Source organism: Falco rusticolus, chromosome 4, assembly GCF_015220075.1.
Source record: "Falco rusticolus isolate bFalRus1 chromosome 4, bFalRus1.pri, whole genome shotgun sequence".
NCBI classification, from domain to species: Eukaryota; Metazoa; Chordata; class Aves; order Falconiformes; family Falconidae; genus Falco; species Falco rusticolus.
Genome location: NC_051190.1, coordinates 3026462 through 3042145, shown reverse-complemented (window position 1 = coordinate 3042145; position 15684 = coordinate 3026462). Strand labels below are relative to the sequence as shown.

The 15684-nt window shown below is 37.8% G+C and overlaps 1 protein-coding gene across 5 annotated transcripts in view; it reads right to left on the bottom strand.

The window, feature by feature from the left end:
• Positions 1 to 15684, bottom strand: part of ATG7 (autophagy related 7) — a 122589-nt gene that overhangs the window by 22122 nt on the left and 84783 nt on the right. The window contains exon 19 of one of the 5 annotated variants that reach the window (XM_037384645.1): positions 10831 to 10891. The exons of the other annotated variants lie outside the window; for them this stretch is intronic. Within the exon in view, the coding sequence (XP_037240542.1) occupies positions 10877 to 10891 (15 nt within the window). The 3' untranslated portion in view covers positions 10831 to 10876. The remainder of the gene's footprint in view (positions 1 to 10830; positions 10892 to 15684) is intronic. 5 annotated transcript variants of the gene reach the window in all.

The following is a 15684-nucleotide window of genomic DNA, read 5'->3' as shown; positions in this document are numbered from 1 at the left end:
TGTGCACAGTCCCCCGCGCCAGGCGGCGCAGGCTCAGGAGCAGTTTGACAACACGCTGCCAGTGACACCTCCTCAGGCAATATCCGAAACCAAGGTCAGACTCATTTATAAATGTTTAAGATCATACTGCACTGCAAAAACGGGTTTCTTTTCAGTAGTGCATAAAATGATTCCTTTTCCTCCGTTTGTAAAGCTAATCCCTTACAGAACTGATAATGAACAGCAATTTAAAGGAACAGGTGATTACATATATATTGCATTGGGGAAAACTGAAAACTTGATATAAACCAAAACACAGGAGGTACTCTATAAATAACTGAAACAATCTATTGTTTGCAACTCCTCTTTTTAAACAGGAAAAAAAAGTATCTGGGGAGCACTCTCATAATAAAGTTAATTTAAATGCTTGGGTCTACATTTGAGAAACGTTAAGACTGCGTTGAAGAGTTACAATGTGGGGCTCAGACAGACAAATTATTTTATCCAAAATAAACACCTTACAAGCACTATTTTGATCACGTCTTTGCTTTGGCAATGTATGATCTGCTCCTTAAACATGGATCTTGTCTTGTGTAAACTGGTATACTCCTGCTGCGCCGCGCTCACTGACAAGCTGCATTCTGGCTTGCAACTCCATTGCAATCGCCTCATTCTTATCTGTTCTGACTTAACACCAAATTTTCATAACCTTTTTTGGCTCAATGGAATATTGTTACAAAATGCCAGTGCTGCACTCACCTATTGTATAATGCCAAAGACTTAAAAAAAATAAAGAACAAAACAAAAAACACACCTAAACCCCATACCAAAAAACAAACCCCAAAACAAAAAAACACGAACAACCCCACAAAAAACATTAAACACTACATATGGTTTTCCTGGGAGTAGTATTATTCCAAAGCATCCTCACTGGGAGCTCAGGAAAGTGATGCAGTTTTTCTATTTTTTGTAAAGCTGACCACCTCTTTTGGATTAACCTTTTGAATACCTGCTACTTCATTACAAAATTTATTTAAAAGCTCTTATGTAATTCTAATATTTCTCTTCCCATGTGATAAATTAAATACCATCCTATCAAAACAGTTCTTTTTCCTCATAACAGTACAAAAAAAAAAAAAATTGTTGTAACAAGGAACTGAGATTTTGGGTTTGTCCACATCAGGGATGGATGCTTTTCCCCATTTTGATTTTTATTATGAGTAACAGAAAATACTTTCTAACGAGCAAAATCTGAATTAGAGTCACATCATACCCAGGTTGTGGTCTAAGACACTACAAAAGTAAAAACCTCAGAGAAAAGGAGTTTGAAAAGACATAAATCACATTTGGTTTCTCCCTAACGGTACGCAAGGCAGTGGTAGCAAGCACCAGTCACTTCTGCCTTTGAAATCCTCTCCTTTTTTCTCCTCTCGGTAACGCAAACCATCCTGGATGTTCCAGTCTGCCTTTCTTTGAGCTACACATCTAAGAAGATTTTGAACCGTATCATAAACACAATCCTATTTGTGCAGAAGTCCCTGTTCAAGCCCATATCCCTTATGCCTTAGGTTCCCCTAGTCTCCTCACTGTCCTGAGAGTTCTGCTGGCTGCAAACATCCCATGCATAGCACAGATCTACCATCTACGTCTGTTACTGCAACTGCAAATCTGTGCATGTGTGTATGCTGGCAGCACATCTCCCACCTGTCACAAACTCTTGAACTGTATGTTACTTAACTGCATAGCTCGAGCCAACTCCTGTCTTAAGTTCCAGACTGCGTGTCATTCTGCCGTTAAAGGAAAGCTTCTGTTGTTCCCTCATCTATTTCATCAGTCACTATGGGGCTTTCTCCCACACCGACCTATCCAGAGGGGATGAATTCTCAACCAAAATCATATGATAGTTAAGGTGATAACTTGTTCTTTGATATTTCTGAAAGCTAAATCAATCACATTCAGGAATCAAAGAAACAAGCGATGGGCTACAGTAAAATTTTTGCTGTTGAAGTAGAATTTGTGAGTAAGCTCCAAACTACTAAAGACAGCAATTTCTTTTCGGAGGGGACTCAAAACAGGATATTAAAAGCAGGAACTATTTTCTTCATTGCCCCTCTGCACAATTAATATAATGATCCACGACCTAGTTCCGCTGTAAAGATGAAACAAAGTTTTCCTTAATCTTCAAAGTCATGAGCTGTTTCTTCCACTGATAAGACTATGTAGTCAACAAAACTTGGCATAGCCAACCTTTATAAATTGTCCCAGATATATACAGCTATAACTGAAAGAATAAGCTCGTTTAGAATTGTGATTTTTATGAATCAGTGCTCTATCAGTGCGCTCTTCAGATAAGGCAAGCTTTGAAGAAATAGGAAGAATCTTCCTAGTCACATATATTTCACCTAAATGAATGATTTTCTTTAAAAAAGGGATTCCTTCCTTCTACAAGACAGAAGATCAGTTCAGTAATTCCCTTCAGTTACTCTATCCAACAAGAAAGTAACAGAAGAAAACCCCATATTTTTAAGTTTATTTTGCTCAACTTTGATTTAAACTAACTTTTAGCATTGAACATAAAGGTTTACCATGGAATTCAGGGAGAAAACAGCATAGAAACTTCACCATGTTAGATACTGCTGTAACTTCTTAGTAAAGTATTTTCTCTCTGTTCCAGCGAGTAATCAGCTGTGGAATCAGAAAACAACACTCCTCTGAGTAGCACATACAGAAAGAATAAAAGGCATTGGGCACAAGTTGTAAAAAGATACATTCTGCCTGGACCTAAGGAAAAATTGTCAAGTGACAGTGGTTAAGCACTGGGACAAGCCGCCCCCAGGTTCAGCCCTGCACTGAGGAGGAAGGTGGATGTGACGACCTCCAGAGCTCCCTTCCAGTCACAATCTTCTACAAATCTGTAATTTATGGAATAACTGGTAGTTAGGTATTATAATTTCAGTTGTATTAACATTATTATGTTACTCAGATGACTTAATATTCATTATGACAACTAAAGCCTCTAACAGGTTTAACATCTTAAATGAATCTTATTTACTTTAAAGACTTATTTGTTGGTGGGACTTGGGGGGATTGCCGAGGGAAAGAGGGGATGGCATTTCTTTTTCATGTGCTGCTCAGCATGGGGAAGTTCCATTTCCGGCTGAAAAATGCAGGTAACAAAGTTTTAACCAAACAGAATCAAATTATTTTCATACAGAACAAATAATCAATACTTATTAAAAATACATGCTTTATGAGTCTTCTTTGAAAAGTCATGGAACTGTTTTCTAGTTCAAAAGGTTTCTGAAAGACTAAATGATTTCTGCCACAGTCAGATGTGGTCATTTCCTGCTAACCTGGTATCTAAATATTGTTCCTCTGGGTGACTTTGGTGATGTAAGGAAGTGGCTGCTCATGGGAACTTTTGTATTCCTTTGTCTTTGTAGTAATACAGCTCAATTAAAAATTTAACAGCACAAAAAGTTCCATAACTGTAACCAGTAACACTAAGGGATTGAAAAAAACCCCAGCCTGTTAACAATCATATCTCAGGTTTGGATCTGTATGCTTCATTTTCTGTGATGGTTTCTTTGAAGAGCGTTCAATACTTTAAACTCACGAGCTTCAGAAAATGTCTGTAATTACCCAGTAAGACACGAGACTGCTCTGAGAGTAGGAAGCCTAAAGGGAACAGGTCTGCCACGGAGAAAAGACTCTATGCATCTGGTTCGTCAGCCTACCTCAGCAGATAAATGACTCCGCCGCCGCTCTCAGGACAGCGGAGGTTGTTCCCACTGGAAGCCAACCTTCAGGGGCAGCACCCAGCCCAATCACACCCCGATAACAACTTCCCACTGGGCCAATACCCTATTTCAGCATGATAAGCTTAATCTTATTTCTCTCAGAGCTTTTATTAGTGACTTCCCCATTCCTTGTCTTATTTAATTCAATGGCAAAAAGCTCTCCCTGACATCAGTTACACAGCGTCAGTCCTCGGCTCCATCTGCATCCTGGGGTATCACTCGAGCTCTAAACTATACATTCATGAGCCTCCGTATTAAAGCAAAATTCTGAGCAGAGACTCTCAGATTCTTTTTGTGAGTCATGATGACACAAAACCTGTTGTGGTCATGAATAAACATTGATGGCTTTTCTTACTTTTGTTTGCATACAAAGCAAGGTTTACTTTTTTGGCTTTAAGTACTGCTTCCAGGGAATTACAAAAACTAGAAAAATCCAAAGACTGTAAGTGTTTCCATTTATGCAGCGATTAAGGTGTTCCTTGAAAAGTTAAAATTCTTGAGTAAACCCTAAAATGAAGAAAACCCAAACAGCTAAAATATTTTTGCACAAATTGAAAAACTCCTCTACCAGTTGGGAACAAGCTGGAACTTGCATGGGGCCCTGCACACACTGGCAAACATCTTAATTGTTCTGAGCAGACAAAGTCTGTTTAGTCATGTCTGCTGAAGAGGGGAGGATATTACAACACATCTGCGCAGCCTGTTTCCACATAGGTCAACCAGTTCTCCAGGCTCGTTTTTAAACCCCCTTCCTCCAGCCAGAGCACACGCATACGGACACCACTGCACAGGTTGGCCATACACCTGGCTAACGGACAAGTAATCTTTTAATAGAAGCTCACAAATAAGCAATCAGAGAAACAATCTCGGCGTCCTAGTAGGCATGCAGTGCCAACACACACTAATGTCTGGGAGGGATTTTGTAAGAGTCTAAGTATGCCTCAGTGAAATTTCAAAACAAGCACATTCAAAGTGTCAGTGCCCACTGAGGATAGCAATAATATATTTAAAACACACAGGGAACCACAGCATGGCAAATAGGACAGGCAGCAGCTGAAACTGGTCAATGAATTCACATTGCTTTTTCATTTATAAAAGGATGTGGCAGGTAAGAGGACAGATACTCTAGTAAATTTTTTCAGTCCATATTCCAGAAGAGCCAAAAGCTATTCACCTACAGAACATGTTGCATGAGAGACAGAGATATTCAGAAACAGCACTAAGGTGGACCTCACGTAAACCAGATGTGCAAGAAGTAAGGGCAGTTTTGGGCTCTACAAAGACCCAAACATTGTTTTCCTGCTTTGGCAGTGTTACTTCAATTTTCAATGCACACGCTCTCTTTTAGCTGTATTGCATTATTGGAAGGAAGAGTTTTAAGATGTATCTATAGGCTGATTAGGAAACAACATGTGAAATGCCAGTTTGTGAAGAGAAGCTTCATGATGTGGGTCAATCTTGCTCCACAAGACTGTGCTAAGGTCCAGACAACCAGCAAAACATTAAACTAAACCATATACAAATTAGCATACAAATCTTACTGTGCTTGGCTCGCTCTGTCTCATTTAGGGCATGGTATGGCTCACAGAACCCAAAGGTATATTGATTCTGTTCCGTACAGAGAAGGGCCAGTGTGGAACCATGAGGAAATGTTTTATTTGTATGGAAAAAAACCTCCTTTCAGCTTAATTTTGCATTCTGGAGAATTTTCAGCCTTGCAGGTGATAAAGACAGCATCGAGTGGCAGCTTAAATTATTTATACATACTTAAACAAAATCTGAACTAATACATACAAATAAATTTAGTAAATAGTTTAAATTATTTTAAATTCCAACCTTTCAGAACAGAAAATTATGCCTAGGCTTTATGTCTCATTAGATAACTGAGTAGGATTTGGTCTTCACAAGTCAAAAAATTTATAAGACCAGGTTCAACAAAAGGAATTATGTATCTCCACTGATGTCTCCAAGCTGCAGTCAAGTTTTAATCTGGGGCAGCGATAACATCAGTGACATTAGCTTAGAAACAACTCTGTCTGCTTTATTTAAAGCAGCCAATCAAAAAGGGATTTATCTCTAGACTAGCACTCTTCCTACTCCAATATAAAATGAAATTCATATCGAGACCAAGTACACAGCTGGGCAGACACATTGCATTATTTCATTATGGGGATTTTTTTTTTAATTATAGCATTGCTGCTAACAAGAAGTAGTGAAAAAAACAACAAATCACTCAAAAGGCAGAACAAGTTCCAAGTTATTCCAGTTATAAAAGTTCACGCACAAAGATTAGAAGTACCATAAAAACTTGCGGAAAATTATGCAGTGAGTCAAGGTTTATTAAAAGACAATGGGGAATGGAATAATTATTGCATTTTTTCATGCTTGTAAACTGGACTTAAAAAACATTAGATGAGTGGGACAATGTAGCAAAGGTGATACAGTTATGTTCCTTGACTTATATAGCATGGCATGCTTGTATTACTAAAGGCAACCGCTGTTACTTTGAGAAAATGGTGGTGTCACCTTGATTCATAAACCACACCAAAAAGGCAGACTAGATGCATCTCAAAAAAGGGCAGCAGCTAAATGGATGAAATCAAGCAGCAATGAGACCGAAGAATAAATGTATTTAGGCTGTCTGATTATTGGTGATGGCTCTATGAAAAATGAGTTAAAGGAGATTTATGAGAAGTGTTTCATAGAAACCGAGATGAAAAAAGTATTAACTGGGGTTCTAATATCACTACAGACTGGAAGCATAAAAGAAAGGTGCCAGAAAGCTGACAGCAGTGGTAGTGAGAGTTCAAAAGAAGAGAGATAACAAGTAAAATGATTTTTAAGACAAGCCGAAAGTTAGGTCACAAGAAGCATGGATGGGGAGACATCAAAAAGCTTAGGGTGAATAACAATATAAAGGACAAAGAGGTGCTAGAATAAAAGAATTCCTTCAGAAGAAACACAGGTAAAACAATGGACAAAGCAGACACGGTCTGCAGAGGCAGTGCTGTATGGGACTTAATAAAAGAGAAAACCCCGGACATGAAAAGGTATCAGTGACACATATGCCCTGATAGAAAGCAGGCTTCAGTATTGACGCTACATTTGCCTGAAGATTATTTTTTTTTTCCTTTGGAAGTGTCAAAGCAACAATCCAGACTAACCTGTTTAAGAAATATGGAATAAAATTATTTTTGAAGTTTAAGAACCAGATTACACAATATAGGTGTCTCCTGACAGCTCTGATCATAACAAACCATTTTTGTTTTTTAAGGATCGATGGCAACGAGCTAGTTACCATCAAACAGCCTGGAACTCAGCTGACTCAGTATGGACAGACCAAGAGTTGTCATTATGATAAATAATGCTTCAGAGCTGGTTACTGAAGTCATATTCCCAAGGGCTGTACAATGGGAATTCCAGCCTCCCTCTGAACCCAGTCCTTTAAAATTGCTTTGTCTGTTTTGGCCCTAGGCTGCATATTAGAAATGATAAAAGTAGTTCTTTCATACTCAAAGCAAGACAGTTCGATTGCCAGTGTCAACATGACAAAGTGCTTATGGCTATAGGAGGCGGGGGGAGCAAAACTGGGGGGCGCACGGTATGTGCGATGGGGAAAGCTCTGTAGCTAACTCCAGGCAAGTAAGAACAGAATTTCTCTCTCCAGTGGAAGCCCAGACTTATCCCACCGTATTTTTTACCCTCTCTATGTTGACTAGACTTAGAATTGTTGCTCTGGCAGCAATTACAGATCAAATTCATTATAATTATTCCTCCAACATAAAGATGAAGAAATGTCCCTGGAAACAATTCTATGTTCTTTGATATACATTCAATGCTTATTTAATCAGTCTTTTCTTTTTTCATAAACAGTGAAAAGAAACAACCAACAAAGAAATAAAAGACGACAATTTCTTGAGACAAAACCAAAACGCTACGCTTTATGCTGGCCTACACATATAAAGCAAGGAGATTTTTTTCTCCCACAAAGTTAGAGTCAACAGATGTTCAGTTTCAGAAGCAGAATACTGGTTTTTGACAGCATATAAATTTGAAATGGGGACAGACAGACCTGCAAGCCCGACAGACTGTAGAGGCTTATCACAGTACCTAAGAGCATCCAAATTACACCCGAATAAGACTTAATATAATATAATAATATAATATAATATAATAAACTCATGACAAAGATGCACATAACTGTTCACCAAAAGCCAGAACAGAAAGTCTAAACAGTAACTTCATCTTGAAGATTTATTCCACTGCCTCAGAATTTGTAATTTGTCTGTAATTGGAGACATTGTTCAGATCTGTAGAGAGCATGCTTCAGCAATTTGCAAAATTCAAAGGGAGTTCACAATACTGCAACGTCAATTTGAATTTTTAAGAGTTTTGGCTCATGCCGTCATTAATTTTTTTATGAACAGAAAATGCTCAAACAAATACAGTCAAAATATACTCAAGAAAAATCCACATAACACTGATTTTAAAATTAGATACTTTATATTTATATGATGTGCATACACTTATGGAACATGGCAAAAATGTTCTGACATAGTACAACGCCTGAAACAAGGCTGTGAATGCAAAACCAGTAAGTGAGCTTGATGAGCCCCTTAAGATATTACATAGCATGCAGTAATCTTAAATTTTCTTTAGTTTATGTACAGTAAGCTTTCACATACTTTATTTATAAACTCTTATTTGGCAATTTCAATTACTTTATTTCCTAGTGCTTCTCCTTTTTTGGACAACTGTTTCTTCACACATTTTGCCCCAAGGCAAATCAGCTGTCTTCCCAGCTGAATGAAATTCCCTTCTCTAGCTCCAAGAAAAAAACATTCTGTTTTGTTGGTTTGTTTAACCAGAGAGAAGCTAGCCTTCAAAAAGCAGAAACCCTTACCTATAACCTGGGTCTTCGGATGCTAAGAACATTCTCCCCACAAATACCTGTATATTCCCACTTAGAAATGCATAAAACCAAGCTTGTCTACCACCGGTTATTGAGTCTGTCTTAACTATCTTTACTAACATTAGCCGTTCTCCTAAACATCGTGTAATAAAAAGAGGTAATTACTGGAGCTAAGTTCTGTTACACAAATAGCTTTCAATTAACCATACCAGGGTTTCTGGGGGGAAAAAAAAACCAACCAAAACAAACCCAAAACAACAAAAACACCAAACAAACCCACAACCACACACACACCCCCAAATAACCCCAAAACCAACAACAAAAAAAGCAAAACCAAAACACCACCCCAGGGATGTTCTTACATCTTGACTACCGCTGATGACAGTAAGATGTTGCCATCAGTAAGCTGAGACACAGTAGCTAACTTGGAGTGTTTAAATTCGTTAGTACCTCGTAAAGTTAAACGGCAGGCTCAGCCTCATGTTACATGTCACTGCAAATATTGGACGGTCTTCAAAAGACACTGTCCTACTCCCCTCTTCTGCACTGCATCTAGCAATCACATAACTACGCGTGAACTGTCAGCAGAAAGTAAAATCATTAAAATTGGCGTTATATGTAACTAATTTTCTTCAGTGCTCATTGGTATTAAAGAGCTATGTTATAGTAGTGCCCCAGGACTCCTGTCATGATGTCATCCTTTGCGAAGACATTTTCAAGCTCACCAGGACTCTGTTCCTTGGGTTCAGGCTGCAGTCTAAGCCCTGTGCGCTGCCTACGGATGGAACCGGTGCCCTGACAAAGCCTCCCCCGTACTGGCTGTCCTTTTGGCTACCCACCTTCCTGCAAACAAAATCTTTTGGCCTATTCATTGATACACCTCTACATTCGGAGTATTTTGAGTAGAGTACCAACCAATAAAGCGTCAGCTATCTGTGATCGTCTCATCAAGTCATGATTCTTATATGGTTAATTTCTTACAGATACCATATATTAACCAAGTTGTGAACAGTAGCATGAAGAAGCAAGAATGATGATCTTCTAAAGCAGAGCAACTGAAAAAAACCCAGGTACACGGCTTGGCGTAATGCAGGAAAATTATGTTTACACTAGAAAATTGTAAATGGCTATAGCTGCCATCACCTACTCAGAAGAGGAAGCGAGACACAGGAGGGGATAGGAGATGTGGAGAATCTGGAAGGAGGAAGTTAATAAAGAGCTCTACTTACGCAGGGTTTTTTCATCCAAAATTCTCCAGAAAATTTATTACAGCCAATAGTCTTAAGGCAAATGAAAAGCACCCAAAGCTGTCTGGAATACGATAAGCGTCAAAGTACAAACAACAAAACAGTTTTCATAAAATCATCCATCTCTTTCCATCAAATCAAACCATCTCTGAGCTCACATCCCTCATTTAGGCCTGACCACTTACTTCTCTCCAATCATGATAAATTTAAACTCCGGCTGCAGCTTGGGTGAGATGTAGACTTTGGCAGAGCAATCAGCCCAACGCGCTCTCTCCTTGCTCACTCTTGCCTACTGATGCGGATTAGCAGGCTCTTAGGGATGGCCAATGTAACCGTTCACGGATTTGCAGTGTGAAATGACTTAGGAAAGTGACCTACCTTTGAAGAACAATCAGAATCTAAAACCAGTTCCCAACAGAAAAAAAAAAAGGGAAATGGTAATGACTGGATGACAGTGAAGCCAAGGTGAAACTATTCAGTGTCAAAGTAAGTGATTCAGCTTCAGCCACCTTAAATTTTGCATGCAAATGTTCTATGTCAAAAGATTCCTTTGCTTTTCCAGCTATGTCAGTAAACCCAATACAAGATACTACCTTCTCTACAGACCTTGCTCTGCTTATTCCTTAGGCTGCCACTGCTATATGATCACTACCTAACAGTTCCACATCTCAAACTCAAGACTGAGAATCAACACAATTCAAAAAGATAGAAGCAATCAATAATTTGGACAACCAGAACACACCGAAGGAGTTTGCTAGTTGAATGCAAGCTGCTAGTACTTCATGGCTTAACAATATGCCCAGTGAGAGACAACGTCTAGCATGAGGCCGCCATCCCCAAGCCAACAACTACGCGCCCTCAGCGCCGATGTGAATGAAGAAGACTCGCTTACCCAGCTGCCACTGCCCTTCAGGTCCTTACTTCTGTCTTTCAAACAATCACGCATGACCCTCCTGTTTATCAGATAAAATCAGAATGTGTCTTTTTGTGACTAGATCTTAATTCTCTTTGAAGTTAACTGGAATTTTGGCATTTATTTAAACGATGAAGGATCAGATCCCAAAGTGTTTGTTCAGCAGTTTTGGAAGAATGCCAGTCTTAATAAAATCAATTGAAACACATTTTAAAGACATAGCCAATCAAAATATTTTCAGACTCATAGACTCATCTCAGTATTTGGCATAACTTTTTGGCTGAAATGCACCTTGGTAGAGGTAATACAGCGCTGCAACATGTTCTACAGATTTCATTATACAATATTCTTGTTAATGCAAGCATTTGAATCAGAAGCTTGTAAAGACTTAGCAGTACTGAGATACTATTCACATCTTCTCTCATCTTCACTAATGGAATAATGTCTTTGATAAATCTGGCACATCAAGATTTTAATCCTACTGTTGGAAGAAGTTCATGAACTTACCAAGGTTTTCCCCTTGAGAAAAGAATCCTTTTCAAGATAAGCAACAATATTTAGTTTTCAAAAATTAATTCTAGTGCTTCAATGAAAAACAAGGTAAAAAAAAAAAATGTCAAGGGTATTATTATCACTACTTTCCAAAAGTACTAAGTAATAACTAAAGTGGAAAATAGGACTTTTTTTCCACCGTGGCTTGTTATCCCCGTGTTCTTATATTTTCAGTACACAATATACTACGATAATTTGCTACTTTCAGTTTCTTAGAATTACAGACAGAATTAGAAGTCAAGGTGTAAGGATACCTGAAGGCTTCCAGGAAGAAGAGAAAAGGTAGCAACCATTGCTTATACATATACAATCTGATGCATTTGCAGGGTGCATAGGTGAAGAGATTAACTGAAAGCAGAATCTTAGTGCAACCATTTCATAGTTCTGAGAAATCTTGCATGGACATGTTTTTAAAAGATTAATAAAATCCAGCATTCCTTGTAATCTTGTTTATATTTTGTGGTATTATTTACATGCATGAAGTCTCCTGAATTTCAATTTCTACAGTCTTTTGAAAGCTGAAAGTATACTATAAATACCCATTTCCACATCTTGCTGTCTCCATTACAGGCACAAAGACAAGCACAAATTCTCTACTCTTAATATTTAATTAAACTTCAAATCTCCTTACCATTATGACAAGGCTTTTTATTTGAGAACTAAGCAAAACCAATTTTTTCCTTAAAATGCTAGATTAAAATCAAGTTGTCAGAGGTATAAACTGCTCTGAAAATAAAGTAAAAAAAAAAAAAAAAGAAGAAAAAAAAAAAGGACTTACATTTGTAAACTGATGGTTAGCAAGAAATCAGTGAATAATATTCGACATTCTGAAAAGCTACAGGGATGGCTCTGTTAATAAGGAATTGCTAACTTAAAATAACAACTGTGTTTATCCCGTCTAAGAATACTTAGACTTAACTTGGTTAACAGCCAGTCACACAGCAACAACCACCAAATATTCTATGTTGAGATATCAACAATATAGGTATGTTACATTTCTATATAATTTTGAAACATATTTTTGTGTCTACTTCTAACAATGCTAAATACATGAATATTTTAATTGGTTGTAAAATTTGCATATATATTATAAAAAACATAACGCTGTTTTTGTGGGGAGCAAAAGAACTCTGGTTTTAATTACTGTATCACAATTAAATTACCTAATGTACATAAGTTCTGCAAAGTCTTGGAAACAATAGTGGGTGGTGTTTCCTGGAATAGGGCAATATGTCTTATGACTGGGAAGGAACACACACCACCTCATTTTAATGTTAAGTTGCACAGTTCAATCCACACAGGCAAGAACTAAGAACAGGAAACAGAGGGACTTCTTGTCAGGGTAACTATTCAGAGAATGGAAAAGTTAATTTAGTAGCCCAAGGCAGATAGTTAAGAGTAGCTGAAGTCAATTATATTTGTTTCTACAAAATACTGTATCTATTGCTAGGTTAAGCAAGAGCACAGAAAACATAAATAACTGATTTTAACACTGGTTTTATGATTTACATATTTCAAGAGTACACAATGCAATACTGCAAGACATTGTGAAAATCAGTTTGGAAAATTAAGACTCTTTCACTATTTTACTTGATTACAAAAAAGTTACAGTACTTAAATTGATGTAGGCATATGTACTGCATTTAGATACACAACCCGGTTATCAAATACAAGCCTGCCAAATAAACTGAAAGCCATTTCATACTGAGACACAAAAAACTAATGTGCTAGAACACATTATCTGTGCTTTTCTTTTACTCTTTTGTATATGATTTAAAAACCTACAGCTTAAACAAGACCTGCTACAGTTTACAACTAATTGTATTTTTTAAAGCTTCATTCTCAGTTAATTTAGAAAAACTAAGCTAATCAATATTCTATTATCAGCAGGCAGAGCTAGAACAGTTTTCATTTACTTATGTTGTGAGACTCAAAAATGTTCCCAAATCATTCATAAATTTGATTGTTCAACACTGCATAGGATCATACTAAACTTTCAAATAATGCTGTACATTAATCACTTTGAAGATAAATGTAAATTGTCACATTTTCAATCAGTACACCAACTAGTACCATTAATTCAAAAGTTAATTCATTAGAACAGACCACTTTCAAAACAGAAGTGTGTGTTATAAACTCCTGAAGTTTTTACTGCAGCTGTAGACATTACATTACAAACTTTTTATCAGCTTCTCAACACAGTCTAATAATTATTTGTTTTAAAGTGTATGAATTCCCTTGCACATAATTTGTATGAAAAACAGGTTATATAGATCACAATGGAGCTCACGAAATGATGCAACTACTGAGCTCACCAAACTGCTATCATTCAGTCAAGATACTCTCCTTGCTCCGTCTTAAAAATCGCAGAAGTTGAGGTGGTTTTCAAACTGATCAAGGGAGGCTTGAACCTCATTACTCCATATGTAAGTCAATAGCAAAACTCCCTTTTGCTTCCTTGTAAAATTTTTCAACTTGTTCAAGACTGGTTTTGTATGTTTATTACTAAACATGCTTTCAACATAGTTTAGACTTGTTCAACACAGTTATAAGCTACATTGCGTCTAAAGGCAGAAAGTAACCTGTGAACATGGCCTCTAAATCCAACAATAATGTGGCCTAGCACAATTATTTTTAAGGTAAATTGTTGCAAAACCTAGGTTTATGGTACATAGTTATTAACTTAAATAAAAATTGATGACAAGTGTGAGAAGAAGGGTTATGGTCAGCTCTGCTTCCAAAAATTTAGGCACTGGGCAGTCCGACCATGCCCAAACATGTATTGGACTGAGGCTTAATATATTCTATTAAAGAGTAAATGCAAGAATTATAAAAATTCCTGGTCTCTTCCTAGCAGTAGAAACCACTAGAATTGGGACCATAAATTACTTCACCAGAGAGGAAGACAGAGATGGGAACAACATTGCTCAGTAGGATTTTTATTTATTTATTTATTTTTATGTTTGGAACAGCAATTATTTTCCAAAACTGCTTGTCTCGGTAAAACAGAAACAGCAGCTTTGCTACACGTGAAAAGTGTCTGTCAGACCACAGATAGCTCTAATAATTATCAAGCTGAAGTTTAGCAAAAAGTAAGTTGGGGTTTTTCTGCATGTGTCAACACAATCCCCAATTTCAAGAGTATTCATGAATAATTGATGCAGGTGACAATACTTGTCTTCTAACATAATGACCTGTATTTAAAAACAAGCAAGTTAGAAAGTTTCTGAATGTTTAGCCATCTGCAAAATTAGGTCTTGTTTCTACTGCAGCAAAATCATTTACCTTTCCCTGCCATCAACTCCATTCAAAACCATGATTTAAAGTTTTCAGATTATTTTTGTAAGAATAGTATTAAAAAAATCAATAAGCAATATAATCAAGGGCAACTCGTATTTCTGCTAACTAAAAAGTACGCCTAAATGCTTAAGCTCAATATCGAGATTTTGGTGTAGTTCAAGTCTTGTGATTAAAACTTTCAGAAGTGCAAGCTTAGTAAAATACAAGAACTGAGCACAATGAGGGATTTATGCCTGGTATGTGTTTGTCTCCAAGAATTACTATACTTTTGCTTAGAATTATAGAAAAAATTAAGTTAGGGACACCTGGAGGTCATTTACTGTGACCCCCACACCAAGCAGGGTCAAGACAAGCAGGCTCAGGCCTTGCCCAGTTAAAATCTGAGGATCTCCAAGAACAAAGATCCCTCAACCTCTTCCTGTCCCTGGTCCAGTATCTGACCACCCTCAGGATAAAAAGACAACCAAAAAACCACCAACAAAAACCTGCTCAAAAAACCCACTGAAAAAGCACACAGTCTTTTTTCTTGCACCAAATCAGAACCTCCCATGCTCCAGCTGTGCTGTCCCCATGTGCTTTCTGGAACAATCCGGCTCCGTTTTCCCTGTGCACTGCCCCAGGGTCCTTGAAGAGAGCAAGAAGCTGTTAACACACACACCACCATCCCCCCCCCCCCAAAGGAAGAGCACTGCTGTCAGGCAGGCAGACCTGCTGGAGCAGCAGAGCAGGCAGAACTGGCTCTCCTCCAGTCAATCCCACACAGCTCCCAGGCTCCTGAGCAGTCTATTGGCATCTGTGAAATAACAGAATCTCTCTTAGGGTCTCATTTACTCAAGTATCACTAAAACAATTTGCATGCAGCTGTAAAGGGAATGCACGTCATTTTAAAGTATCTCCTCAGCCCCGGACCACTGTCACCGTCTTTGCTCTCCAGTGAACTATTCCCACTTACAAAGAACCGGTGGCAAGCTCTGCAACTCC